General features: G+C 44.5%; 1 protein-coding gene across 4 annotated transcripts in view; it reads left to right on the forward strand.

Annotated features, from left to right (window-relative positions):
- greb1 (growth regulating estrogen receptor binding 1) overlaps positions 1-27563 on the forward strand; it is a 396947-nt gene that overhangs the window by 341167 nt on the left and 28217 nt on the right. For all 4 annotated transcript variants that reach the window (XM_070885003.1, XM_070885002.1, XM_070885004.1 and 1 more), the window contains 3 exons: positions 6668-6820; positions 11725-11867; positions 18216-18377. In XM_070885003.1, the coding sequence (XP_070741104.1) occupies positions 6668-6820; positions 11725-11867; positions 18216-18377 (458 nt within the window). The remainder of the gene's footprint in view (positions 1-6667; positions 6821-11724; positions 11868-18215; positions 18378-27563) is intronic.

Consider the following 27563-nt stretch of genomic DNA (forward strand, 5'->3'; position numbering starts at 1 on the left):
CCATTAACATCCCTGTTGTCAGACAGAAAGGCTGTTAATGCCAATGCGTCAGCTCGCATACAGCGATGGGTTCTCACGCTGGCTGCTTATGACTACACCATCCGACGCGCTCTGCAGAATTCCACTGGCCACCACTGAAGGGGCAGCAGAGCAAAGCGCTGAGATGGTCATGGTAGTTGATGCCTTTGACAGCGCAGGCTCCCCCATCACAGCCCGGTAGATCAAAATCTGGACCAACAGAGATCCCCTCCTATCTTTGATTAAGATATGTGTCCTGACTGGGGATTGGGCACCCGCACACGGAGCATGCCCTGAGGAGGTCAGACCGTTTCACAGGCGGATGGATAAGCTCTCCATCCAAGCCGACTGCCTATTATGGGGCAGCCAGGTAGTCATGCCCCAGAGGGGCAGGGAAGCTTTCATCAGGGAACTCCACAACAAACACCCAGGCATCGTGCTGATGAAGGCCATTGCCCGGTCACACGTTTGGTGGCCGGGAATTGATTCAGACCTGGAACACTGTGTAGCAGGTGCGCGACGTGTGCTCAGCTGGGAAATGCCCCCAGGGAGGCCCCGCTCAGCTAGTGGCCCTGGCCCACTAGGCCATGGTCATGTATTCACGTTGACTACGTGGGTCCGTTCATGGGGAAAATGTTTCTCATCGTGGTTGATACGTACTCGAAATGGGTCGAATGCATCATTTTGAATTCGTGCACGACATCCACCACTATGGAGAGTCTAAGTGCGGTCTTTGCGACCCACGGTTTGCCGGACACCCTTGTTAGCGATAATGGCCCATGTTTCACTAGCTGCGAATTCCGGGAGTTCATGTCGGGTAATGGCATCAACCATGTCAGGACAGCACCATTCAAGCCGGCCTCCAATGGCCAGGTGGAACGTGCGGTCCAAATCATAAAACAAGGCATGCTCAGGATTCAAGGTCCCTCCCTTCAATGCCGCCTATCGCGCCTCCTGCTGGCCTATAGGTCCCGACCGCACTCGCTCACGGGGGTCCCGCCCGCGGAGCTCCTTATGAAACATACACTCAAAACTCGGCTGTCCCTCATTCATCCTGTCTTGTCCGACATTGTTGAAGGCAAGCGCCAGTCCCAAAATGAGTGCCATGATCGTAATTCAGGGGGGAGATGTATAGTAATTGGTGACCCCGTATTTGTTCTCAATCACGCTTTGGGGCCCAAATGGCTTGAAGGTACTGTAATAGACAAAGAGGGGAATAGGGTCATAGTGGTTAAACTTAACAATGGGCAGATGTGCCACAAGCATCTGGACCAAGTAAAAAAAAAAGGTTCAGCATGGACACTGAGGAACCTGAGGAAGATCATGAGATGGTATTCACACCACCGCACAGTGAACGAGCAACAAGAACATTCAGCAGCATGCACAGTCCCTGTGGTCAGGCCGGAATCGCCACAGGGGACAGACACGCAGGCCAAGGCTCAACAGCCAGAGCCCCAACTGCGGCGCTCCACGAGGGAGCGCAGACCACCCGAAAGACTTAACCTGTGATCCCAATAAGACGTTGGGGGGGAGGTGATGTCATGTATGTAACCTTCATGTAACAACACTGCAATACTGGATATACTTGAGAAATGCACACATTGACCACAGAGGGTGAACTTGTGGGAGACACTCCTCACCTGGTCATCCAGGTATATAAAGGGAGGTCCCACGCAGGGTCATCACTTCTTGGTCCTGTGAATAAAGGTGCAGGTCACAGAGTGACCTTGTCCATAGAATGTGTCTCGTGTGAATTTGTGGTATTGTGTAAGGACTTTACACTGTCTTTCAGATGAGACATTAAACCAAGGCCCCGTCTGCCCCTCAGGTGGACGTGGAAGATCCCACGGCACTATTTCAAAGAAGAGCAGGGTAGTTACCCCAATGTTCTGGCCAATATTTATCCCTCAATCAACATAACAAAAACCGATTATCTGGTCATTATCATATTGCTGTTTGTGGGCGATGGCTGTGTGCAAATTGGCTGACGCATTTCCTACATTACAAGAGTGACTACACTTCAAAAAATACTTCATTGGCTGTAAAACGCTTTGTGATGTCCAGAGGTCGTGAAAGGCGCTATAGAAATGCAAGGTTTTCTTTTCTTTCTGTCAGTGATCTTAGCATTAACACTTTTTAAAAAAAAACAAAGTCAGCTTCACATTAGAAGCAGAATAGTATTACATGGTCCTTGTAAAATAGTGGTCAAAATTTTCAACTTTGTAAGGGGTGTAAAACAGGCGATACCGGATTTGCTTCCCTTTGTACACTTGGCCCTGTTTTCCTTAAACCTGATCCGATACTGCTCGTTTTATGTCCCTGCCGAAGTTGAAAGTTTTGCCCAGTATACAATCTGGCTTTTCATGAGCAACGCCACGGAAGATTCACGAGTATTTAATGATTTATTGCAATTTCATGATACGATCCTGTTTATAACATCCAACTTTGCTGAATACACAGCTTATACCCACAGAGAAAAAATGAAAGGTGGTATAGCTGGTTTTGTTTAGTAATCTTCATCTATTTACAGAATAAAACATAGACCCTAAACTCATTCCAACTGCTTATTATTCCCTGAGACTGAATTGTTTTTTATGACCACGAGGGAGTAGATATTAGTCGGAGCCCAGTTTCAGGCATGAAGGCGGCGAAGCAGCCACAATGCGCGCCCGAACCGGACCCAATCATGAAAACTGAGTTGGGGTGAAGAAGGGATTTTGTATGAACACATTGGAAGCAATATTCCCTTGAATGTTTTTTGGGTGCGTGGCCCATTTAACGAACTCTGTAGCCCATTGAAATTCCCACGCAAGTTCGCTTTTGCTATTTAAAAGCCGGCTGCACCGGAGCTCCAGAGCACTGCGTGGGCGCGCAGTTTAAAGGGAATGTTGATGGGGGGTAATTTTGATTTTGTGCGATAGTGTAAAATGGGCAATGGCGAATTGGCAGCCCGTTGTAAATAAAAATCAGTAGAGATGCAAAATGGACAGTCGATTCAATATCGCCCATTTTAAACTATCACACAGTCAAAATTGCACCATTAACAATTCATAATTACCTCCATTAAGAGTGAATAGAGCAAGTTGTAACCATCACGTGAAAGCTCAGAGTTGGAAGTTTTCAGTTTGAAGATACACTTTAAAAAAAAAAAATCTACTTTTATCTTTTATATGTCTTTAATATTAAGTTCTGTGGATGGTTTTATTCCATTCTGAGGCTGTTTTTTTTACATTATAACAATTGTTGACAGCTCCTTGCTATAGTCTGCTGATGCACAGTGTAAGTTAGCAATGGCGGACAAGCTTCTTTGAATGATTACAGGAAAAATAACATAGCTAGATGATACAAGGCTGTAATTTGGCACATGATGTCAATAGACTCTTCAGTTATATTATCATCTTGGAGCTCACCATGTGGTGCCATATTTAAAGTTGGTATACTTTCACTGTTAATTTGCCGAACTAATAAGGGGAGAACTAATAAGATGATCGGGGCTGGGAACTCAACATCCAGGGGTATTCAACATTCAGGAAGGATAGAATAAAAGGAAAAGGAGGTGGGGTAGCATTGCTGGTTAAAGAGGAGATTAATACAATAGTTAGGAATGACATTAGCTTGAATGATGTGGAATCTATATGGGTAGAGCTGCAGAACACCAAAAGGCAAAAAACGTTAGTGGGAGTTGTGTACAGACCTCCAAACAGTAGTAGTGATGTTGGAGAGGGCATCAAACAAGAAATTATGGGTGCATGCAATAAGGGTGCAGCAGTTATAATGGGTGACTTTAATATGCACATAGATTGGGCTAGCCAAACTGGAAGCAATACGGTGGAGGAGGATTTCCTGGAGTACATATGGGATGGTTTTCTAGACCAATATGTCGAGGAACCAACTAGGGGAGAGGCCATCTTAGACTGGGTGTTGTGTAATGAGAGAGGATTAATTAGCAATCTCGTTGTGCGAGGCCCCTTGGGGAAGAGTGACCATAATATGGTGGAATTCTGCATTAAGATGGAGAATGAAACAGTTAATTCAGAGACCATGGTCCAGAACTTAAAGAAGGGTAACTTTGAAGGTATGAGGCGTGAATTGGCTAGGATTGATTGGCGAATGATACTTGAGGGTTGACTGTGGATGGGCAATGGCAGACATTTAGAGACCGCATGGATGAACTACAACAATTGTACATTCCTGTCTGGCATAAAAATAAAAAAGCGAAGGTGGGTCAACCGTGGCTATCAAGGGAAATCAGGGATAGTATTAAAGCCAAGGAAGTGGCATACAAATTGGCCAGAAATAGCAGCGAACCCGGAGACTGGGAGAAATTTAGAACTCAGCAGAGGAGGATAAAGGGTTTGATTAGGGCATGGATAATGGAGTACGAGAAGAAGCTTGCAGGGAACATTAAGATGGATTGCAAAAGTTTCTATAGATATGTAAAGAGAAAAAGGTTAGTAAAGACAAATGTAGGTCCCCTGCAGTCAGAATCAGGGGAAGTCATAACGGGGAACAAAGAAATGGCGGACCAATTGAACAAGTACTTTGGTTCGGTATTCACTAAGGAGGACACTAACAACATTCCGGATATAAGAAGGGTCAGAGGGTCTAGTAAGGAGGAGGAACTGAGGGAAATCCTTATTAGTCGGGAAATTGTGTTGGGGAAATTGATGGGATTGAAGGCCGATAAATCTCCAGGGCCTGATGGACTGCATCCCAGAGTACTTAAGGAGGTGGTCTTGGAAATAGCGGATGCATTGACAGTCATTTTCCAACATTCCATTGACTCTGGATCAGTTCCTATCGAGTGGAGGGTAGCCAATGTAACCCCACTTATTAAAAAAGGAGGGAGAGAGAAAACAGGGAATTATAGACCGGTCAGCCTGACATCGGTAGTGGGTAAGATGATGGAATCAATTATTAAGGATGTCATAGCAGCGCATTTGGAAAGAGGTGACATGATAGGTCCAAGTCAGCATGGATTTGTGAAAGGGAAATCATGCTTGACAAATCTTCTGGAATTTTTTGAGGATGTTTCCAGTAGAGTGGACAAGGGAGAACCATTTGATGTGGTATATTTGGACTTTCAGAAGGCTTTCGACAAGGTTCCACACAAGAGATTAATGTGCAAAGTTAAAGCACATGGGATTGGGGGTAATGTGCTGACATGGATTGAGAAATGGTTGTCAGACAGGAAGCAAAGAGTAGGATTAAATGGGTACTTTTCAGAATGGCAGGCAGTGACTAATGGGGTACCGCAAGGTTCTGTGCTGGGGCCCCAGCTGTTTACACTGTATATTAATGATTTAGACGAGGGGATTAAATGTAGTATCTCCAAATTTGCAGATGACACTAAGTTAGGTGGCAGTGTGAGCTGCGAGGAGGATGCTATGAGGCTGCAGAGCGACTTGGATAGGTTAAGTGAGTGGGCAAATGCATGGCAGATGAAGTATAATGTGGATAAATGTGAGGTTGTCCACTTTGGTGGTAAAAACAGAGAGACAGACTATTATCTGAATGGTGACAGATTAGGAAAAGGGGAGGTGCAACGAGACCTGGGTGTCATGGTACATCAGTCATTGAAAGTTGGCATGCAGGTACAGCAAGCGGTTAAGAAAGCAAATGGCATGTTGGCCTTCATAGCGAGGGGATTTGAGTACAGGGGCAGGGAGGTGTTGCAACAGTTGTACAGGGCCTTGGTGAGGCCACACCTGGAGTATTGTGTACAGTTTTGGTCTCCTAACTTGAGGAAGGACATTCTTGCTATTGAGGGAGTGCAGCGAAGGTTCACCAGACTGATTCCCGGGATGGTGGGACAGACCTATCAAGAAAGACTGGATCAACTGGGCTTGTATTCACTGGAGTTCAGGAGAATGAGAGGGGACCTCATAGAAACGTTTAAAATTCTGACGGGTTTAGACAGGTTAGATGCAGGAAGAATGTTCCCAATGTTGGGGAAGTCCAGAACCAGGGGTCACAGTCTAAGGATAAGGGGTAAGCCATTTAGAACCGAGATGAGGAGAAACTTCTTCACCCAGAGAGTGGTGAACCTGTGGAATTCTCTACTACAGAAAGTTGTTGAGGCCAATTCACTAAATATATTCAAAAAGGAGTTAGATGTAGTCCTTACTACTAGGGGGATCAAGGGGTATGGCAAGAAAGCAGGAATGGGGTACTGAAGTTGCATGTTCAGCCATGAACTCATTGAATGGCGGTGCAGGCTAGAAGGGCCGAATGGCCTAGTCCTGCACCTATTTTCTATGTTTCTATGAACAACAACAATAACAACTTGTATTAACATAGTAAAACGTCCCAAAGCGCTTCACAGGAGTATTATAAAACAAAAAAATTGGCACAAAAATATAACAGCCATTATAAACCTAAAAAGGTTATAAATCATTAACTTAATGAAGAATAATGTTGATGTTATCAACTTGTCAGGAGATAATGCTGATCTTGTTCTACTGCCCTAGGTTGTTTTAATGTGAATTGAGGAAATCACAGTAATACCTCTTTTAATCAAATGTTCTTGTGTTTTTACTACACTAGGCATTTAGCACAGAAGACTAAATCTTTGTTATTGGAAATGCGAAGCAGCAGAATTGAATGGATGAACTCAATCTCATTTCCTTATTTCCATTTGCCCTTTTAGAAGCCAAAGAAGATTTTGCCCCACAACAGAAAGAGAGCTTATTGTGGCCTGATTTGGAGACGTTCACTAAATTGCTATTTGACTACACTGTTCACGATCCAAAGTATGAAGATGCAAGTCCAGTTTATTCCAAGGACCTCGCAAGTAACAAAGGTCAATCATTTCATGATTTTAAATTCTGTCAATGTATAGTCAGCAAAAAATTATTCCATATAGAGAAGCTAAAGGTATGACCAAAGGCCACAGTTTGGTGAGTGGCAAGGTTACTGTGCACAAAATGTTTAAATGATTTGAAAATGCATCTTGGAGGGTATTTTCTGTGGCGTTAAGTAAGGGTAGCACTGGGGGCGTGAACTGTACATCTGCAGGTATAGTTGTATTTTCTTTTAGTTAGCTTCTTAAAAAGATAGTTTGAAGGAAGGTGGTTTAGCAGGTGAGTTCAATTGCAGTACATAGTAGAATGCTGGTCCCTACTTGAAGTTGCCACAAGACTAGTTACAGCTTGGGGGAGGGGTGGGGGGGAGAAATTGGTGGGCAGGGGTTGGGGAGTGCGGTAAGGAGGTCGGGGGTGGTGTTCCTCTGCCCAGTTAAGTAACCTGGATTGATTAGGCACCATGGAGCACCTCGGGCTGTTACCGCCGCTTTCCGGGACCTACCACAACCTTCTCCATTGTGGCCCCGGGAAGTGGCAGTAGCATGGGTGAATGTGCAGGAGGCTTTGACCCCACCTCCTCACTGTTGTTTACATGCAACAAGCAGGCGAGGAAAGACCAGGGGGGTTGGTGGTGGTGGGAGGCGGCGGGGGGAATACAGGATGGCAGTCGAGTGGTGCTAAATTGCAGGAGTGCTTGGACTACTGTTTAGGTGCTGCTGTTGTCACAGCCATGGCTTGGTCTCACAAACTCATTCACAAATGGTGGAAGCTTTAAATAAATAGGAGGACCACTGACATGCAAATCACAGCTTTTGGTCAGCAAAATTTATATTAACTTATTACATTGAATCAGTAACTGGCACAAGAAAAATCCCACCCCACCCCATCACCTTTCAAATTAGAAGAGTAGTAATCTCCGGATTACTCCCAGTGCCACGAGCTAGTGAGTACAGAAATAGGAAGATAGAGTAGATGAATACGTGGCTGGAGAGATGGTGCAGGTGGGAGGGCTTTAGTTTCCTGAGGCATTGGGACTGCTGGGAAGGTGGGACCTGTACAAGCCGGACGGGTTGCACCTCAACAGAGCCGATACCAATATCCTCGCGGGGTGGGGGGGCGGGTTGCTAGTGCTGTTCAGGAGGGTTTAAACTAGCTTGGCAGGGGGATGGGAACCTGAAAATAGATTCAGTAAGGAGGGGAGTAAAGCTGAAATTAGAAAGCAAAAATAAAGAAAGTGAGTTTGAAGGAGAGAGGAAACAAGCAGGATAAAAGGGTAAAAAAACAAATTTAAAGACACTTTGTCTAAATGCACGTAGCATCTGTAACAAAATAGATGAGTTGATGGCACAAATTGAGACAAATGGGTATGATCTGATAGCCATTACAGAAACGTGGTTGCAAGGTGACCAGGGCTGGGAATTAAATATTATGGGGCATTTGACAATTCGGAAGGACAGACAGAAAGGAAAAGGAGGTGGGGTAGCTCTATTGATAAAGAATGGAATCACTGCAATAGTAAGAAACGATATTGGCTCAAATGATAAGGATGTTGAAACAATTTGGGTGGAGATAAGGAATAATAAGGGGAAAAAGTCACTGGTGGGCGAAGTCTATAGGCCCCCTAACAGTAGCAACTCTGTTGGTTGGAGCACAAACTATGAAATAGTGGGGGCTTGTAAAAAAGGAACAGCAATAATCATGGGTGATTTTAACCTCCATATTGATTGGACAAATCAAATTGGTCAGGGGTAGCCTTGAGGAGGAGTTCATTGAGTGCATAGGAGACGGGTTCCTTGAGCAGTATGTAACGGAACCAACCAGGGGACAGGCTATCTTAGCTCTGGTCCTGTGTAATGAGACAGGATTAATAAACAATCTCCTAGCAAAGGATCCCCTTGGAACGAGTGATCATAGCATGATTGAATTTCAAATTCAGATGGAGGGTGAGAAAGTTGGATCTCTAACTAGCGTACTAAGCTTAAATAAAGGAGACTATGAAGGTATGAAGGCAGAGTTGGCTAAAGTGGACTGGGAAAATTGATTAAAGTGTAGCACGGTTGATGAATAGTGTTGCACATTTAAGGAGATATTTCACAACTCTCAAGAAAAATATATTCCAATGAGGAGGACAGGGTGCAAGAGAAAAGATAGCCATCCGTGGCTAACGAAAGAAATAAAGGACGGTATCCAATTAAAAACAGGGGCATACAATGTGGCCAAAACCAGTGGGAAGACAGAAGATTGGGAAGCTTTTAAAAGCCAGCAAAGAATGACTAAAAAAATGATTAAGAAAGGGAAGATAGACTATGAAAGTAAAACTAGCACGAAATATAAAAACAGATAGCAAGAGTTTCTATAGGTATATGGAAAGAAAGAGAGGCGAAAGTAAATGTTGGTCCCTTAGAGGACGAGACCGGGGAATTAGCAATGGGGAACATGGAGATGGCAGAAACTCTAAACAAGTATTTTGTATCAGTCTTTACGGTGGAGAACACTAACAATATTCCAACAGTGGATAGTCACGGGACTATAGGGGGTGGCGGGGGGGGGGGGTAGGAACTTAACACAATCACAATCACTTTGGAGGTGGTACTCAGTAAGATAATGGGACTAAAGGCAAATACATCCCCTGGACCTGATGGCTAGCATCTTAGGGTCTTGAGAAGTAGTGGCAGGGATTGTGGATGCATTGGTTGTAATTTACCAAAATTCCCTGGATTCGGGGAGGTCCCAGCAGATTGGAAAACTGCAAATAGAACGCCCCTATTTTTAAAAAAAGGAGGCAGACAAAAAGCAGGAAACTATAGACCAGTTAGCCTAACATCTGTGGTTGGGAAAATGTCGGAGTCCATTATTAAAGAAGCAGTAGCAGGACATTTGGAAAAGCAAAATTCAGTCAGGCAGAGTCAGCATGGATTTATGAAGGGTAAGTCATGTTTGACAAATTTGCTGGAATTCTTTAAGGATGTAACGAACAGGGTGGATAAAGGGAAACCAGTGGATGTGGTGTATTTGGACTTCCAGAAGGAGCTTGACAAGGTGCCACATAAAAGGTTACTGCACAAGATAAAAGTTCACAGGGTTGAGGGCAATATATTAGCATGGATAGAGGATTGGCTAACTAACAGAAAACAGAGTCAGGATAAATGGTTCATTCTGTGGTTGGCAATCAGTAACTAGTGGGGTGCCGCAGGGATCAGTGCTGGGACCCCAACTATTTACAATCAATAGTACCAACTTGGAAGAAGGGACTGAGTGTAACATAGCCAAGTTTGCTGACGATACAAAGATGGGAGGAAAAGCAATGTGTGAGGAGGACACAAAAAATCTGCAAAAGGACACAGACAGGCTAAGTGAGTGGGCAAAAATTTGGCAGATGGAGTATAATGTTGGAAAGTGTGAGATGGCAGAAAAAACTCAGAGCAAGTTATTATTTAAATGGAGAAAGATTGCAAAGTGCTGCAGTACAACGGGACCTGGGGGTACTTGTGCATGAAACACAAAAGGTTAGTATGCAGGTACAGCAAGTGATCAGGAAGGCCACTGGAATCTTGGCCTTTATTGCAAAGGAGATGGAGTATAAAAGCAGGGAAGTCTTGTTACAGTTATACAGGGTATTGGTGAGGCCACACCTGGAATACTGCGTACAGTTTTGGTTTCCATATTTAAGAAAGGATATACTTGCTTTGGAGGCAGTTCAGAGAAGGTTCACTAGATTGATTCTGGAGTTGAGGAAGTTGACTTATGAGGAAAGGTTGAGTAGGTTGGGCCTCTACTCATTGGAATTCAAAAGAATGAGAGATGATCTGATCAAAATGTATAAGATTATGAGGGGGCTTGACAAGGTGGATGCAGAGAGGCTGTTTCCACTGGTGGGGGAGACTAGAACTAGAGGACATAATCTTAGAATAAGGGACCGCCCATTTAAAACTGAGATGAGGAGAAATTCTTCTCTGAGGGTTGTAAATCTGTGGAATTCGCTGCTCAGAGAACTGTGGAAGCTGGGACATAGAATAAATTTAAGACAGAAATAGACAGTTTCTTAAACGATAAGGGGTTATGGGAAGCAGGCAGGAAGTGGACCTGAGTCCATGATCAGATCAGCCATGATCATATTAAATGGCAGAGCAGGCTCGAGGGGCCGTATGGCCTCCTCCTGCTCCTGTTTCTTATGTAAAATCTTCTGGGTCACTCATAGGTCTTCCAGTTGACCCGCCCTTTAAGTGCTGGTACTTCCTCTTAGTTTCTTAATCTCATCCAATAGAGCACCTCTACCAGTGGCAAAGTCTTCCCACTCCATGCTGCATCCACCCAGTTAGTGCCAAGAGAGGAAAATCGGCCTTATGGAGTGCAGACCACAAGTGCATGTTTTGTGCTTGCCTGAAATGCTAAGAGGGAGAGGATGTAGGTGCAGATTCAGTTAGTTGGGTAATATTTGATACAGGTCGGAATTGGCAGTTATAAACCAAGACTGGCAATGTCACTTAAATGCAAGATGAGATGCAGAAAGTTAATTTTATAAGATTAGAGTATAGTCTAGTACTTAATTGTGAACTATTAGATCTAAGGGTCAGGTCAGGAATATAGAAAGTTAAGCTACATTGTCTAAACAGCCTCTCCACACCAATTTCCATCTGTACCGTGGCTTCCTGGCCCAGTTTTTATACTATTGTCAGTGTATAGATTGTTCCATGAATTTGCGTTCCGGAGTGGAGCTTTCCCTGCTAGGGGTGCACATCCATAATTTGGGTCAGTAGGCTGCACAGGATTTTCTATTTGTTAAATCAATAGATGGAAGTATGCACTCCCACTGTAGTAAGCTACATACTAGGAGAATATGTTAGTAAAAATCTATCCTTGTATGTTTCTGCCCATTGCTGACCAAAGTTTCCTAACTTAACAGGAACTAAAGCCAATAAGAAAGAAGATGACATCTATCTGCGACGCCACACAACACGAATGAGATTGTCCAAATATGCTGCCTATAATACATACCACCACTGTGAGCAGTGCCATGAATACATGGGTTTCAATCCCAGATGCCAGGTATGCATGTAGCTGGGATGGCAATTAAGCAATAGTACTGCTGTTTAGAAATCCAAAGAATAAAGGCACATGCAATGATTTGAGCTCAAACTTTCTTCTTGTGCCCAAAGTAAAAAGTCTGGTTCCATAAGCAAGCACTCGCTCTGCATGAACCAAAAGAGATGCGCAATGTAAGTTGCCAGAGTATGCCCCATTGCTACCAGATAGTGCATACGATTTCCACTTCGTCTCATTAGGGATGCGTGCAATAAAGTTACAGCAGTTATCATGGGTGACTTTAATCTACATATAGATTAGGCTAACCAAACTGGTAGCAATACGGTGGAGGAGGATTTCCTGGAGTATATAAGGGATGGTTTTCTAGACCAATATGTCGAGGAACCAACTAGAGAGCTCGCCATCCTAGACTCGGTGTTGTGTAATGTGAGAGGATTAATTAGTCATGCGAGGCCCCTTGGGGAAGAATGACCATAATATGGTAGAATTCTTCATTCAGATGGAGAGTGACACAGTTAATTCAGAGACTAGGGTCCTGAACTTAAAGAAAGGTAACTTCGATGGTATGAGACGTGAATTGGCTAGGATAGACTGGCGAATGATACTTAAAGGGTTGACGGTGGATAGGCAATGGCAAATATTTAGCGATCACATGGATGAGTTACAACTATTGTACATCCCTGTCTGGCGTAAAAATAAAACAGGAAAGGTGGCTCAACCGTGGTTAACAAGGGAAATTAGGGATAGTGTTAAATCCAAGGAAGAGGTATATAAGTTGGCCAGAAAAAGCAGCAAACCTGAGGACTGGGAGAAATTTAGAATTCAGCAGAGTAGGACTAAGGGTTTAATTAAGAGGGGGAAAAGAGAGTATGAGAGTAAGCTTGCAGGGAACATAAAAACTGACTGCAAAAGCTTCTATAGATATGTAAAGAGAAAAAGATTAGTGAAGACTAATGTAGGTCCCTTGCCGTCAGAATTAAGTGAATTCATAATGGGGAACAAGGAAATGGCAGACCAATTGAACAAATACTTTGGTTCTGTCTTCACTAAGGAAGACACAAATAACCTCCCGAAAATACTAGGGGACCAAGGGTCGAACGAGAAGGAGGAACTGAGGGACATCCTTATTAGTCAGGAAATGGTGTTAGGGAAATTGATGGGATTGAAGACCGCTACATCCCCAGGACCTGATAGTCTGCATCCCAGAGTACTTAAGGAAGTGGCCCTAGAAATTGTAGATGCATTGGTGCTCATTTCCCAATATTCCATGGACTCTGGATCAGTTCCTATGGATTGGAGGGTAGCTAATGTAACCCCACTTTTTAAAAAAGGATGGAGAGAAAACAGGGAATTATAGACCGGTTAGCCTAACATCAGTAGTGGGGAAAATGCTGGAATCAATTATTAAAATGTAATAGCAGCGCATTTGGAAAGCAGTGACAGGATTGGTCCAAGTCAGCATGGATTTATGAAAAGGAAATCATGCTTGATAAATCTTCTAGAATTTTTTGAGGTTGTAACTACTAGTAGAGTGGATAAGGGAGAACCAGTGGATATGGTGTATTTGGACTTTCAAAAGGCTTTTGACAAGGTCCCACACAAGAGATTAGTTTGTAAAATTAAGGCACATGGTATTGGAGGTAATGTATTGACGTGGATAGAGAACTGGTTGGCAGACAGGAAGCAGAGAGTGGTAATAAACAGGTCCTTTTCAGAATGGCAGGCTGTGACTAGTGGGGTAGCGCAAGGTTCAGTGCTGGGACCCCAGCTATTTTCAATATATATTAATGATTTAGACGGAGGAATTAAATGTAATATCTCCAAGTTTGCAGATGACACTAAGCTGGGTGGCAGTGTGAGCTGTGAGGAGGATGCTAAGAGGCTGCAGGGTGACTTGGACAGGTTAGGTGAATGGGCAAATGCATGGCAGATGCAGTATAATGTGGATAAGTGTGAGGTTATCCACTTTGGTGGCAAAAACAGGAAGGCAGATTATTATCTGAATAGTGACAGATTAGTAAAAGGGGAGGTGCAACGAAACCTGGGTGTCATGGTACCTCAGTCATTGAAAGCAGGCAGGTAAAAAAGCAAATGGCATGTTGGCCTTCAGAGCGAGAGGATTTGAGTATAGGAGCAGGGAGGTCTTGCTATAGTTGTACAGGGCATTGGTGAGACCATACCTTGAATATTGTGTACAGTTTTGCTCTCCTAATCTGAGGAAGGACATTCTTTCTATTGAGGGAGTGCAGCGAAGGTTTACCAGACTGAGTCCCGGGATGGCAGGACTGACATATGAGGAGAGACTGGATCAACTAGGCTTATATTCACTGGTATTTAGAAGAATGAGAGGGGATCTCATAGAAGCATATAAAATTCTGACGGGATTGGACAGGTTAGATGCAGGAAGAATGTTCCCGATGTTGGGGAAGTCCAGAATCAGGGGTCACAGTCTAAGGATAAGGGGTAAGCCATATAGGACCGAGATGAAGAGAAAGTTTTTCACTCAGAGAATTGTGAACCTGTGGAATTCTCTACCACAAAGTTGTTGAGTCCAGTTTATTGGGTATATTCAAGAGGGAGTTAGATGTGGCCCTTACGGCTAAAGCGATCGGGGGTATGGAGAGAAAGCAGGAATGGGGTACTGAAGTTGCATGATCAGCCATGATCATATTGAATGGTGTTGCAGCCTCGAAGGGCCAAATGGCCTACTCTGCACCTATTTTCTATGTTTCTATGTTACTTCAGAAGACTGATAATACCAGCCATTTGCTGCAACAAATGGTACAATTGGACAGGTTTATTTGTGCTGTTTCATTTACAGGAGCAATACTACAGGCAAGTTATTGAATCGGTTCAGATACAGTGTCTGAAGTCAGTTCAAAAAGATTTAATCAGACAAACTAGTCAAATGAAATTCTTTTAAAAACTTCCTTTCAAAACTTAGGATAAAACAAATAATTTTTAGAGAAAGACAGCCGTCTGATCCTTAAGGAATCAATACAATGCAGTTGTAGGATTTATCGAGTTGCATGTGTGTGAAATCACTAATCCTATGGGCAGACAAAGCTAAAAGTACTGAAACATATGTATAATGTGTGGGACTTTAATACTCAAAGAACGCTTCAAATCATAAACTTTTTTTTTAAAGGATCATCTGAGATCAAGGTTATCTTTTTTCTCTTTTTATCTACTTGCACAGCGTCAACAGTCCACCCAACCTGGAAACATAAAGGCACGATAACAATGTCTATGTTTGGACCATTTCATACATCTCATTGACACCTGGTTTAAAGCACCATCAACTTAATTGACTCATTTCGAATCAGGACAAGTTAAACCTCTTGATAGGATTACCATAATTGTTTCTCGTGAACATTCACTCTTGACAAGTTTTGCAAACAAACTACAGATACAACGTCCCGAATCAGGCAACCTCAGGCCAAGGCCGTGCCGGTTTTTGTATTTTTTCGGGTCGGACATTAAAACGGCTTAGCACAATCCTAGCTTAAGCATAAAATATTAAAAATTAATGTACTCATAAGGCATGAAATAGAATAAATAACACAAATTCACAATACCGGTAAATGTCGATACCAGAGTGCATGAGTCAGGTCAGGCTGGGTCGAAGGGAGCATGTGGGTCAGGCCAAAGGTCATTCAGCAAAGTTCAAACCGATCGTAAGCTGGACTACTCGATCTAAAATGCACTTTTGTCAAAAATGTTCAGTTTTCGGACAGTTCCGGATCCGGGATGTTGTAGCTGTATTTGAAAATTAAGGATATTTTGTCTCTTCCAATGGATACTGACTTTTAACTAAACGTAAAGCTTCCATTTTAAATGTGGAATTTTAAAATTAATTTAAACTAAGAGACATGAAGATAAAAAGAAACAATGGACAAAAATTAAATTTTTGCAACATTACACACTTCCCCCAGCCTCCCTCCCCGAGGTATAACAATGAATAAATATATTACTGACACGTCTTAGTCGGAATATTGCTAATTATACTTTAAAGACTGGAATTTTTCACAAGTTTACATTTTCAGGCATTAAAATGCAATATAAAATGCATCTGCGCACATTCTGAGGCTGAATTCCAAGATATAGTCGATGTACTCACCGAGGCATATGAAAGCCTGAGCCTTGCGCTTAACATCTGTAAGACAAAGGTCCTCCACCAGCCTGCCCTCGCCGCACAGCACTGCCCCCCAGTCATCAAGATTCACGCCGTGGCCCACGACAACGTGGACCATTTCCCATACCTCGGGAGCCTCTTATCAACAAAAGCAGACATTAATGCGGAAATTCAACATCGCCTCCAGTGTGCCAGTGCAGCCTTCGGCCGCCTGAGGTAAAGAGTGTTCGAAGACCAAGCCCTCAAATCTGCCACCAAGCTCATGGTCTACAGGACTGTAGTAATACCTGCCCTCCTGTCTGGATCCGAGTCATGGACGATGTACAGAAGACATCTCAAGTCACTGGCGATATATCACCAACGATGTCTCCACAAGATCCTGCAAATCCCCTGGGAGGACAGGCGCATCAACATCAGTGCCCTCGTCCAGGCTAACATCCCCAGCATTGTAGCACTGACCACACTCGATCAGCTTCGCTGGACAGACCACATAGTTCGCATGCCAGACACGAGACTCCCTAAGCAAAATGCTCTATGCGGAGCTCCTTCACGGCAAACGAGCCAAAAGTGGGCAGTAGAAACGTGACGAGGACACCCTCAAAACCTCCCTGATAAAGTGCGACATCACCACTGACACCTGGGAGTCCCTGGCCGAAGACCGCCCTAGATAGAGAGAGTGCATCTGGGAGGGCGTTCGAATCGCAACGCCGAGAGCGTGAAGATGTCAAGCACAGGCAGCAGAAGGAGCGTTCGGCAAACTAGTCCCACCCACCCATCCCTTCGCTCGACGAATGTCTGTCCCACCTGTGACAGCGTCTGTGGCTCTCCTATTGGACTGTTCAGCCACCAAAGAACTCACGTCAGGAGTGGAAGCAAGTCTTCCTCGATTCCGAGGGACTGCCTATGAAAGATGAATGAATTCAGTGAGGTTAAAATAAATTCTTCTTTAATTTGTAATATATTTATTTGTATATATTCTGCTGCATATTCTATACGTTTCTGATACTGATCTATTTATTAATGGATGGAAAATTGTGGCAGGCGTAGTTATGATTTCCCGATCTGCACTCCCAGTGGGCAAGGCTCCACATCAGGAGTGTGCATTCAGAAAATTGGCCTGGTACATTTCTAATTTATTTCTATTATTGCTTAACCACTATGAGGTGATCCAAAACCCGGCAGACCATGTCCCGTTCATCCACCACTCCTGTGCCCGCTGACCTACATTGGCTCCCAGTTAAGCAACCCCTCGATTTCAAAATTCTCATCCTTGTTTACAAATCCCTCCATGGCCTCGCGCCTCCCTATCTCTGGAATCTCCTCCAGCCTCACAACCCCCGGAGATATCTGCGCTCTTCAAATTCTGTCCCCTTGAGCATCCCGGATTATAATTGCTCGACCGTTGCCGGCTGTGCCTTCAGCTGCCTGAACCCTAAGCTGTGGAACTCCCTCCCTAAACCTCTCTGCCTCGCTACCTCTCTTTCCTCCTTTTAAGATGTTCCTTAAAACGTACCTCTTTGTCCAAGCTTTTGGTCATCTGCCGCAATTTCCTTTTATGTGGCTCGGTGTCACATTTTTATTTGGTTTTTACACTCCTGTGAAGTGCCTGGGGACATTTTACTTTTAAAGGCGCTATATAAATACAAGTTGTTGTATGGGTGGTTAGTGACACAGATGTAATTATATATGTAATTGGCATGTGGATGGGGTAAAAGATAAGATATGTACACAATTGTATAATATATAAAACAGTGAATTGGCTTAAGTCAGTTCTGACGACTATTACGGTCCAGATTCCATCGTATTCTGCTCACAATTGTGCCTGACATCTAATCATGACATCCGACAGGACGTGCTCGAAATGAGCAAATAGAATGAGATAAACTGGAATAAAAACAGAAAATGCTGGAAATACTCAGCGGGTCAGGCAGCATCTGTGGAGAGAGAAACAGAGTTAACGTTGCACATCTTTTCAGACCGTTCGTCAGAACTGATATAAGCCGGTACCGGTACAGTATGCAGCGCCACATAATTTTGTATTGTATGCTGCGTAAACACTTGTAAAGAATAGAATTCGGCACTTCTTGATTCTTAACGTGCAGATAGAATCTCTCATTTGATCATTTTCGCAGTTCTTCAAAAAGATGTAAAACATTTCTTCTGTATGGCAAAATGCTTTCAGAACTAATTTCACGTTTTTGTTTGTTTTCTGCTAGCCATATGATTCCACACTCCATGCCTTCACCTTTTCCTGCTCAATGTTGGGAGAGGAAGTCCAGCTCCACTTTATTATTCCCAAATCAAAGGAGCATAATTTTGTTTTCAATCAACCTGGAGGTCAGCTGGAAAGTATGAGGTTGCCACTTGTTACTGACAAGGTGGGAAAATATTCCGCGATTTGTTGTGGTTATGATGAAGGAATGCCTAATTTAACAGGAATAATTAGACATTTTTATAATTCACTACTTTTTACTAACATTTGCAGGCAGTTTAAAATGTGTTCGAGCTTCTGTCGAGGAGACCGAGAGTAATGACTGTGGATTGAGGCGAATTAGACACTGCTTTTCGTAGTCTAGACAAAAAGTGAAGTGTTAAATCTTTGTTTTCCATTGTTGGGTTAGGGACAAATGTTATTTCCCTGCAGATAAATGTAGTTTAGTCCTGTGCCGGTTTTAACAATGTTTGCCCTCAGATTGTTGGTTTCATCTCTCTTTTTCCGCAAGTACTAGAGATCTAACACCAATGAAGTGACTTGTGGATGAGGGATGGGCCAGCAGACAACAGAGAGCGAAGGGACTGCTAATTAATGGCTGACGAGAAAACCTTTTTGTAGCATTCACAACAAGGCACAATTTAAGTGGAATATTACCATGTCTTTAGGGAACAGAAAAGCATGTTGCAGTCAGATAAGAATTCTATAATACTGGGGATTTTTTAAATAAAGAAGACCTTTACACGGGAGAAATGGTTTATGTCATTTCATTGTTATAGTCTTGGGGAGAAATTTGGTTGGATAGCACCTCTCACAAGGAGAGCTAAAAGGTTTGCATTAGCGCCGCTCGGCAAATTCAGTGTGCTGGTACCGGTGGCACTGAGGAGTATCGCCCGGGAGCAAAGCGCCGGTGTGCAATGCCCCCGGTATCGACACACAAGCAAAATTGGGTTTGCGTTGCACCCGTAGTGACACCGCCAGAGAAAGCTGACGTGCAGAGCTGTCCTGGGGAGCCAAGGGAAGGAATGACTGCATGAGGTAACTGTGATTTTTTTTGGCGATTTAACTTTATTTGGGGTGAGTAATGTATATGGAATGTTTTTTGTTCCGATTCTTTTTTTTTGCAGGGTGACCTCTCTTAGGGTGGTCCGAATCCGGCTCTTTAACATGGGATATTCAGTTGCTCACCCAGCCTAGCGCCCTAAGAGATGTGTGGATCACTTCCCTTAGTGCCCCGCTCCACTGTCAGGGCGCAACAACTGAATTTTGTGGCTCACGTCGCTATTTTCCAGCGCTAAATTTAGCGACTGTCCGACATTAGCGACTTAAGAACCCTGCAACCAAATTTCTAGCCCTCAGTTCCTCCTGTGGAAAAGACCTGAGAGCAGCTGATATGTTTGCATTACCATAGGACATCTGCCATAATTTCACCATTTCTGGGAAATGACTTGCCTTTCCTTCCCTACTTCTCTCCACCCACTTCCATGCAAATTGAAAGCAGTTTGATACGGTGGGATTTTAAGTACAGGAATACTTATTTCTGAATACAACCTATTAGACCTTTCCTGTGGCTGGGTAAACCTCTTTGCTGTTGTTCACTTCTGTTTATGATTACAATTTGTTGTTAGATATCAGTGAGATATAAACTAAATCCCAAACTTGAAATTAATAGATTGCATTGTGTTTATTTGAAAATACCTGAATTTTGTTCAACTTTGGGTTTTGGCTGACTGGTCCATTTAAAGGTTGGAACTCCAAAACCACAGTGGGGAAAAAAATCCCTTTGCAGATGCATGCCATCATTTGACCAGTTCTATTGTCAATTTCACAATTTTGTAGGTAGCACAAATTGTTTATTGCTGGGCCACAGATGCAACGGTTGGTATTAATGTATATATGAATGTGGAGGAAGGGAGGGATAAAAGAAATCCATTTCTTGCTAGGCTAGTGTGTATGTGGAGAGTGAAAGTATATGATTTCTGACAGTCTAGTGGTGAAATATGTATCTTGTGGTGTTGATGGTCAGTTCAATGGTCCATTGGAAGTAAATGAGTGGGCTCTGCACTTGGATCGCTGAATGTATAAGAGATATAAAAATGTTCCTTGGGGGAAGTGACTGTTCCCGTGGGCTAGATTTTCCACTTTTTTTGCATGTATAACGTTCATTTTAACGCTGAAATGATGTATAACGCCCAGATATCGCCCATTTAGCTACAAAATGGAAACAGATGGGCATTTTTCGGACACTTATCGCCGAGCGTTACTTTCCTCGTGCGTAACGCCGGGAAAAAATAATATTGCCCGCCCAATTTTTTCGGGCGGAATCATCAGAATGGGTGAAATCACTGCCCATAATATTGTCCAGCGTTAGTTTCCGCACGTAATTAACGCCGAGATTCAATAATATCGACCGCCACTTTTATTTGTCGTAAAGATCATATTTGCCGAAACTAACACCCAGGAGATCGCCCAGCATCACTTTCACCATCTCGCCCACAATATCGCTCACTCAAAACATCGCTCAGAAAAAGCAGAACTGTTCTGAACGAATCACAGCTTTACGAACGCCGTGTTCTAAATCACATGTCGCATCATTTAAAAGGCTGCTGTGCTTCAACCTCGGGGGAGTTCGGATGTATTCTGGAGGTCTTTGGAGGTGATGTGAACATCTGAACAAACATCTTAATCATACTGTGAACGATTGGAATTTAATGGGGGTCTTCGTCCGGACATTCATTCTTTGTGACCAATCAGTGGAAAACAGATAGCTATTGGAATGGGGCCTGTCCTTTTTCACCCTCTCTTGATGACTAATTACATGCTGCAGACTCGAGATGGCAGAAGGTATGCTCCACAGCATTATGTGCCCAATGTAAGACGTGCCAGACTGATGAGGAGGACCAGACGTTACACCCTCTGCAACTACAGGGAGAAGCCTCAACCTGCCTTCGGAGACTGCGCTTTCACAAAGAGGTTATCACTGAGGTATGCCAGCTCATCAGGGGAGATCTGCAGCCTGCCAGCACCATCAGTACTGCACTGTCCGTCGAGGTCAAAGTAACCGCAGCACTCGTTCTACGTGTCGGGTTCTTTTCAGGCCTCAGCTGGCGACATTTACAGTCTGTCTCGGCATGCCACACATTGCTGCATTAGACAGGTCACCGAAGCCCTGTATGCATACCGGATGGACTTGATCAGCTTCCCTATGACCAGGGAGGCTCAGACTGAGAGGGTTTTAGGATTCTACCAAATTGCTAACTTCCCCAAGGTGCAGGGAGCAATATACTGTACACACATCGCGATGCGGGCACCTTTTCAGGATGCAGAGGTTTTCAGGAACCGCAAGGGATTCCACTCCCTGAATGTCCAACTCGTTGTTGACCACCAGCAAATTATCATGGCAGTGAATGCTAAATTTCCAGGCAGCATCCATGATGCTCACATCCTGCGTGAGAGCACTGTATCTGACTTGTTTAACAATCAGCCACAAGGCCAATGCTGGATGCTTGGTGTCGAAGGATATGGCCTCGCCACCTGGCTGATGACCCCCCTGCGTGACACCCACACCAAAGCCGAGAGGCGATACAACGAGAGCCACAGAGCCACTCGCAATATCGTCGAGAAAACCATTGGAGTGCTTAAGTTGCACTTTAGATGCCTGGACCACTCGGGAGGCGAGCTCCAATACCGCCCTGAGCAGGTAGTTCAATTCGTGGTGGTGTGCTCCATGCTGCACAACTTGGTTAACAGGAGGAGACAAGAATTGCCTGATGAGTCTGACAGTCTACCTCAGCAGAGAGAGGAAGAGGAGGACGAGGAGGTGGACGCTGACATAGGCCCAGACAATCAGGCTGACGCTGAAACCATGCCCCCGCCCCCCTGTAGACCGCATGAAAGGGCCCGTGGTGGCATGATAGCTGCAAGAGCCTTACGTCAGGAGCTCATCAATGAGCGCTTTGCCTGAAAGAACGTTGGTGGTATTTACAAGGCTGACACACTGCTAGGTGTGCAGGTCATACCTCAATGGTGGGCATCACCTTAGTGACAGTTAAAGTTTAAGTTGATTGAAGTTAAGTGTGATTATACCCTTTGATAAGGAATCACCAGCGTGTAACGATGTAGCTATCTGAGCCAATGTGGTAACAAGATTTTGTTAAATAAAAAACATTTAAACCGAACATTTGTCTGAAATCATAAGTATTTCTGTAAAAACCAACCCTTTCCCTCCCCGCTTCTCCTTCCTACCTCTACCCCTTCCCCTTCTGACTCCAAGCCACCTGTCCGAGGAGCTCCTCAGGCAAGGCTTCATTGGGGGGGGGAAATGACGGCCGAACTGCTGCTTGGACAGATACGGGAGAGGACGGTCTCGAAGTGGGAACGTGCTCTGAGCCAGAAGCAAGATGTTACTTCTGGCTCTCATGTATCGTTGGCAATGGTGGTGCGGCACCTTGGGGTGCAGTGCCATGCTCTGGGACCAGTGGGAGCCCTCTGTCACCAGTGTTCCTGGCTATCAGCTCCAGGGCCTCCTCCAGCCCTCCCATGTTATATCTTATTTGTTGGACAAAAACTCGGTGCCAACAATGTTCTTGGTGCTTAGTAGGCTTTCTGCTGCTGGTGAATCTCCGTCGTGCCTCCCACAACAGCCAAACAAGCACACGCCACAGCCACACATGCTTTCAGTCTCTCTCAGCTCCCTCTCTGTCGGCACGGAGCAGGGAGATCGAGGCGGCCTACTTAAGTCCCAACTTCGTGGAGGAGTGCTTGTGCAGCTGCAGCAGGGAGGCAAAAAGAAGTAGAAAGAAATCGAAAGGTGACGTCACAGCCAAGGGGGTAAGTGATTGGTAAGTAGCTTTTCTTTTTTCTTTATCAGTAAGTAACCCTTAGCATTGTTGTTGCCAAATTAAGTTAATCTAAGGATTAAGACATGACAGGAGAGCTTGGACACGTGTTATGCTCCTCCTGTAATATGTGGGACATCACGGACGCTTGCGGTGTCCCTGACATCTACATGTGCGGGAAGTGCATCCGCCTGCAGATCCTAACAGACCGCATTGCGACACTGGAGCTGCGGGCGGAATCACTCTGGAGCATCCACGATACTGAGAATGATGTGAATAACACATTTAGTGAGTTGGTCTTACCGCAGGAAAAGGATACACAGCCAGATAGGAAATGGAAGACCAACAGGAAAAGCAGTGCAAGGAAGGTAGTGCAGGGATCCCCTGCGGTCATCCCCCTGCAAAACAGATACACCGATTTGGGTACTGTTGAGGGGGTTGACTTATCAGGGGAGGGCAGCAGCAGCCAAGTTCATGGCACCGTGGCTGGCTCTGCTGCACAGGAGGGCGGGAAAAAGAGTGGGAGAGCGATAGTGATAGGGGATTCAATTGTAAGGGGAATAGATAGGTGATTCTGCGGCTGCAACCGAGACTCCAGGATGGTATGTTGCCTCCCTGATGCAAGGGTCAAGGATGTCTCGGAGCGGGTGCAGGACATTCTGAAAAGGGAGGGTGAACAGCCAGTTGTCGTGGTGCATATAGGTACCAATGATACAGGTAAAAACAGGATGAGGTCCTACGAGACGAATTTAGGGAGCTAGGAGTTCAATTTAAAAAGTAGGACCTCAAAAGTAGTAATCTCAGGATTGCTACCAGTGCCACGTGCTAGTCAGAGTAGGAATCGCAGGATAGCTCAGATGAATACGTGGCTTGAACAGTTGTGCAGAAGGGAGGGATTCAAATTCCTGGAGCATTGGAACCGGTTCTAGGGGAGGTGGGACCAGTACAAACCGGACGGTCTGCACCTGGGCAGGACCGGAACCAATGTTTGCCTAGTGCTGTTGGGGAGGAGTTAAACTAATATGGCAGGGGGATGGGAACCTATGCAGGGAGACAAGAGGGGAAATAAAATGGAGTCAGAAGCAAAAGTGAGAAAGGAGAATAGTAAAAGTGGAGAGCAGAAAAACCCAAGGCAAAAGACAAAAAGGGCCACATTACAGCATAATTCTAAAGGGGCAAAGTGTGTTAAAAAGACAAGCCTGAAGGCTCTGTGCCTCAATGTGAGGAGTATTTGGAATAAGGTGGACAAATTAACTGCGCAGATAGCAGTTAACGGGTATGATGTAATTGGCATCACGGAGACATGGCTCTAGGTGACCAAGGCTGTGAACTCAACATCCAGGGGTATTCAGCATTTAGGAAGGATAGACAGAAAGGAAAAGGAGGCGGGGTGGCGCTGCTGGTTAAAGAGGAAATTAATGCAATGGTAAGGAGGGACATAAGCCTGGATGATGTGGAATCGGTATGGGTGGAGCTGCGGAATTCCAAAGGACAGAAAACGCTAGTGGGTGTTGTGTACAGACCACCAAACAGTAGTAGTGAGGTTGGGGACAGCATCAAACAAGAAATAAGGGATGTGGGCAATAAAGGTACAGCAGCTATCATGGGCGACTTTAATATTCATATTGATTGGGCTAACTAAACTGGCAGCAATGCGGTGGAGGAGGATTTCCTGGAGTGTATTAGGGATGGTTTTCTAGACCAATATGTCGAGGAGCCAACTAGAGAGCTGGCCATCCTAGACTGGGTGATGTGTAATGAGATGGGATTAATTAGCAATCTTGTTGTGCGAGGCCCCTTGGGGAAGAGTGACCATATAATGGTAGAATTCTTTATTAAGGTGGAGAGTGACACAGTTAATTCGGAAACTAGGGTCCTGAACTTAAGGAAAGCTAACTTCGATGGTATGTGGCGTGAATTGGCTAGAATAGACTGGCAAAGAATACTTAAAGGGTTGACGGTGGATAAGCAATGGCAAACATTTAAAGATCACATGGATGAACTTCACAGTCTGGAGTAAAAATAAAACAGGGAAGGTGGCTCAAGCATGACTAACGAGGGAAATTAAGGATAGTGTTAAAGCCAAGGAAGAGGCATATAAATTGTCTAGAAAAAGCAACAAACCTGAGGACTAGGAGAAATTTAGAATTCAACAGAGGAAGACTAAGGGTTTAATTAAGAGGGGGGAAATAGAGTACGAGAGGAAGCTTGCAGGGAACATAAAAACTGACTGCAAAAGCTTCTATAAATATGTGAAGAGAAAAAGGTTAGTGAAGGCAAAGGTAGGACCCTTGCAGTCGGATTCAGGTGAAGTTATAATGGGGAACAAAGAAATGGCAGACCAATTGAAAAAATACTTCGGTTCTGTCTTCACGAAGGAAGACACAAATAACCTTTCGGATGTACTAGGGGACAGTAGGTCTAGTGAGAAGGAGGAACTGAAGGATATCCTTATCAGGCGGGAAATTGTGTTAGGGAAATTGATGGGATTGAAGGCCGATAAATCCCCGGGGCCTGATAGTCTGCATCCGAGAGTACTTAAGGAAGTGGCCTTAGAAATAGTGGATGCATTGGTGATCATTTTCCAACAGTCTATTGACTCTTGATCAGTCCCTATGGACTGGAGGATAGCTAATGTAACACCACTTTTTTAAAAAGGAGGGAGAGAGAAAACGGGTAATTATAGTTAGCCTGACATCAGTGGTGGGGAAAATGTTGGAATCAATCGTTAAGGATGAAATAGCAGCACATTTGGAAAGCAGTGACAGGATCGGACCAAGTCAGCATGGATTTATGAAAGGGAAATCATGCTTGACGAATCTTCTGGAATTTTTTGAGGATGTAACTAGCAGAGTGGACAAGGGAGAACCAGTGGATGTGGTGTATTTGGACTTTCAAAAGACTTTTGACAAGGTCCCGCACAAGAGATTGGTGTGCAAAATCAAAGCACATGGTATTGGGGGTAATGTACCGACATGGATAGAGAACTGGTTGGCAGACAGGAAGCAGAGAGTCGGGATAAACGGGTCCTTTTCAGAATGGTAGGCAATGACTAGTGGAGTGCCGCAGGGCTCAGTGCTGGGACCCCAGCTCTTTCCAATATACATTAACAATTTAGATGAAGGAATTGAGTGTAATATCTCCAAGTTTGCGGATGACACTAAACTGGGTGGCGGTGTGAGCTATGAGGGGGACGCTAAGAGGCTGCAGGGTGACTTGGACAGGTTAGGTGAATGGGCAAATGCATGGCAGATGGATAAATGTGAGGTTATCCATTTTGGGGGCAAAAACACGAAGGCAGAATATTATCTGGATGGTGGCAGATTTGGAAAAGGGGAGGTGCAACGAGACCTAGGTGTCATGGTTCATCAGTCACTGAAAGTGGGCATGCAGGTACAGCAGGCGGTGAAGAAGGCAAATAGTATGTTGGCCTTCATAGCTAGGGGATTTGAGTATAGGAGCAGGGAGGTCTTACTGCAGTTGTACAGGGCCTTGGTGAGGCCCCACCTGGAATATTGTGTACAGTTTTGGTCTCCTAATCTGAGGGAGGACGTTCTTGCTATTGAGGGAGTGCAGCAAAGGTTCACCAGACTGATTCCCGGGATGGCTGGACTGTCATATGAGGAGAGACTGGATCAACTGGGCCTTTATTCACTGGAATTTAGAAGGATGAGAGGGGATCTCATAGAAACGTATAAGATTCTGATGGGACTGGACAGGTTAGATGTGGGAAGAATGTTCCCGATGTTGGGGAAGTCCAGAACCAGGAGACATAGTCTTAGGATAAGTTGTAGGCCATTTAGGACTGAGATGAGGAGAAACTTCTTCACTCAGAATTGTTAACCTGTGGAATTCCCTGCCGCAGAGAGTTGTTGATGCCAGTTCATTGGATATATTCACGAGGGAATTAGATATGGCCGTACGGCTAAGAGGATCAAGGGGTATGGAGAGAAAGCAGGAAATGGGTACTGAAGGAATGATCAGCCATGATCTTATTGAATGGTGGGGCAGGCTTGAAGGGCCAAATGGCCTACTGCTGCAGCTATTTTCTATGTTTCTATGTCTCCTCTTCTGCGCATGTCATGATGTCCCTTGACTTCCTGAATCACGGGAATCGAGCGTTGTCATGCAGTTGCTAAGGACGGCGACACTTTACGGCAGAACGTCAGAGAGATTAAAAGCTACTGCCCATTTCATATTGCTCGCGGTAATACCCAATTTAAAAAATGGAGACTCGGCACTTTCAGAATGAGCAAGAAGCTGGCGATCTGAAAACCCATTTTTACTGCCCACGCCAGAAATTACGCCCATTTTTGGGCGATCTGCACAAAAGTGTAAAATCTAGCCCCATATCTCTTAGTAACCTAGTTGGAAGGTACAAACTTCAATCCCTCATAGTCTATTTATAGAGTTATGTGGACATCATCCCTGGTGGTGTTGGTGGAACGATTGGTCTAGTGATGTGTTTTTTGCCTCTGAAGGTGCAATGGTGAGTGTGTAGCTGCTTCACTTTA

The sequence above is a fragment of the Pristiophorus japonicus genome, chromosome 7, assembly GCF_044704955.1.
Source record: "Pristiophorus japonicus isolate sPriJap1 chromosome 7, sPriJap1.hap1, whole genome shotgun sequence".
In the NCBI taxonomy this organism is placed as follows: domain Eukaryota; kingdom Metazoa; phylum Chordata; class Chondrichthyes; family Pristiophoridae; genus Pristiophorus; species Pristiophorus japonicus.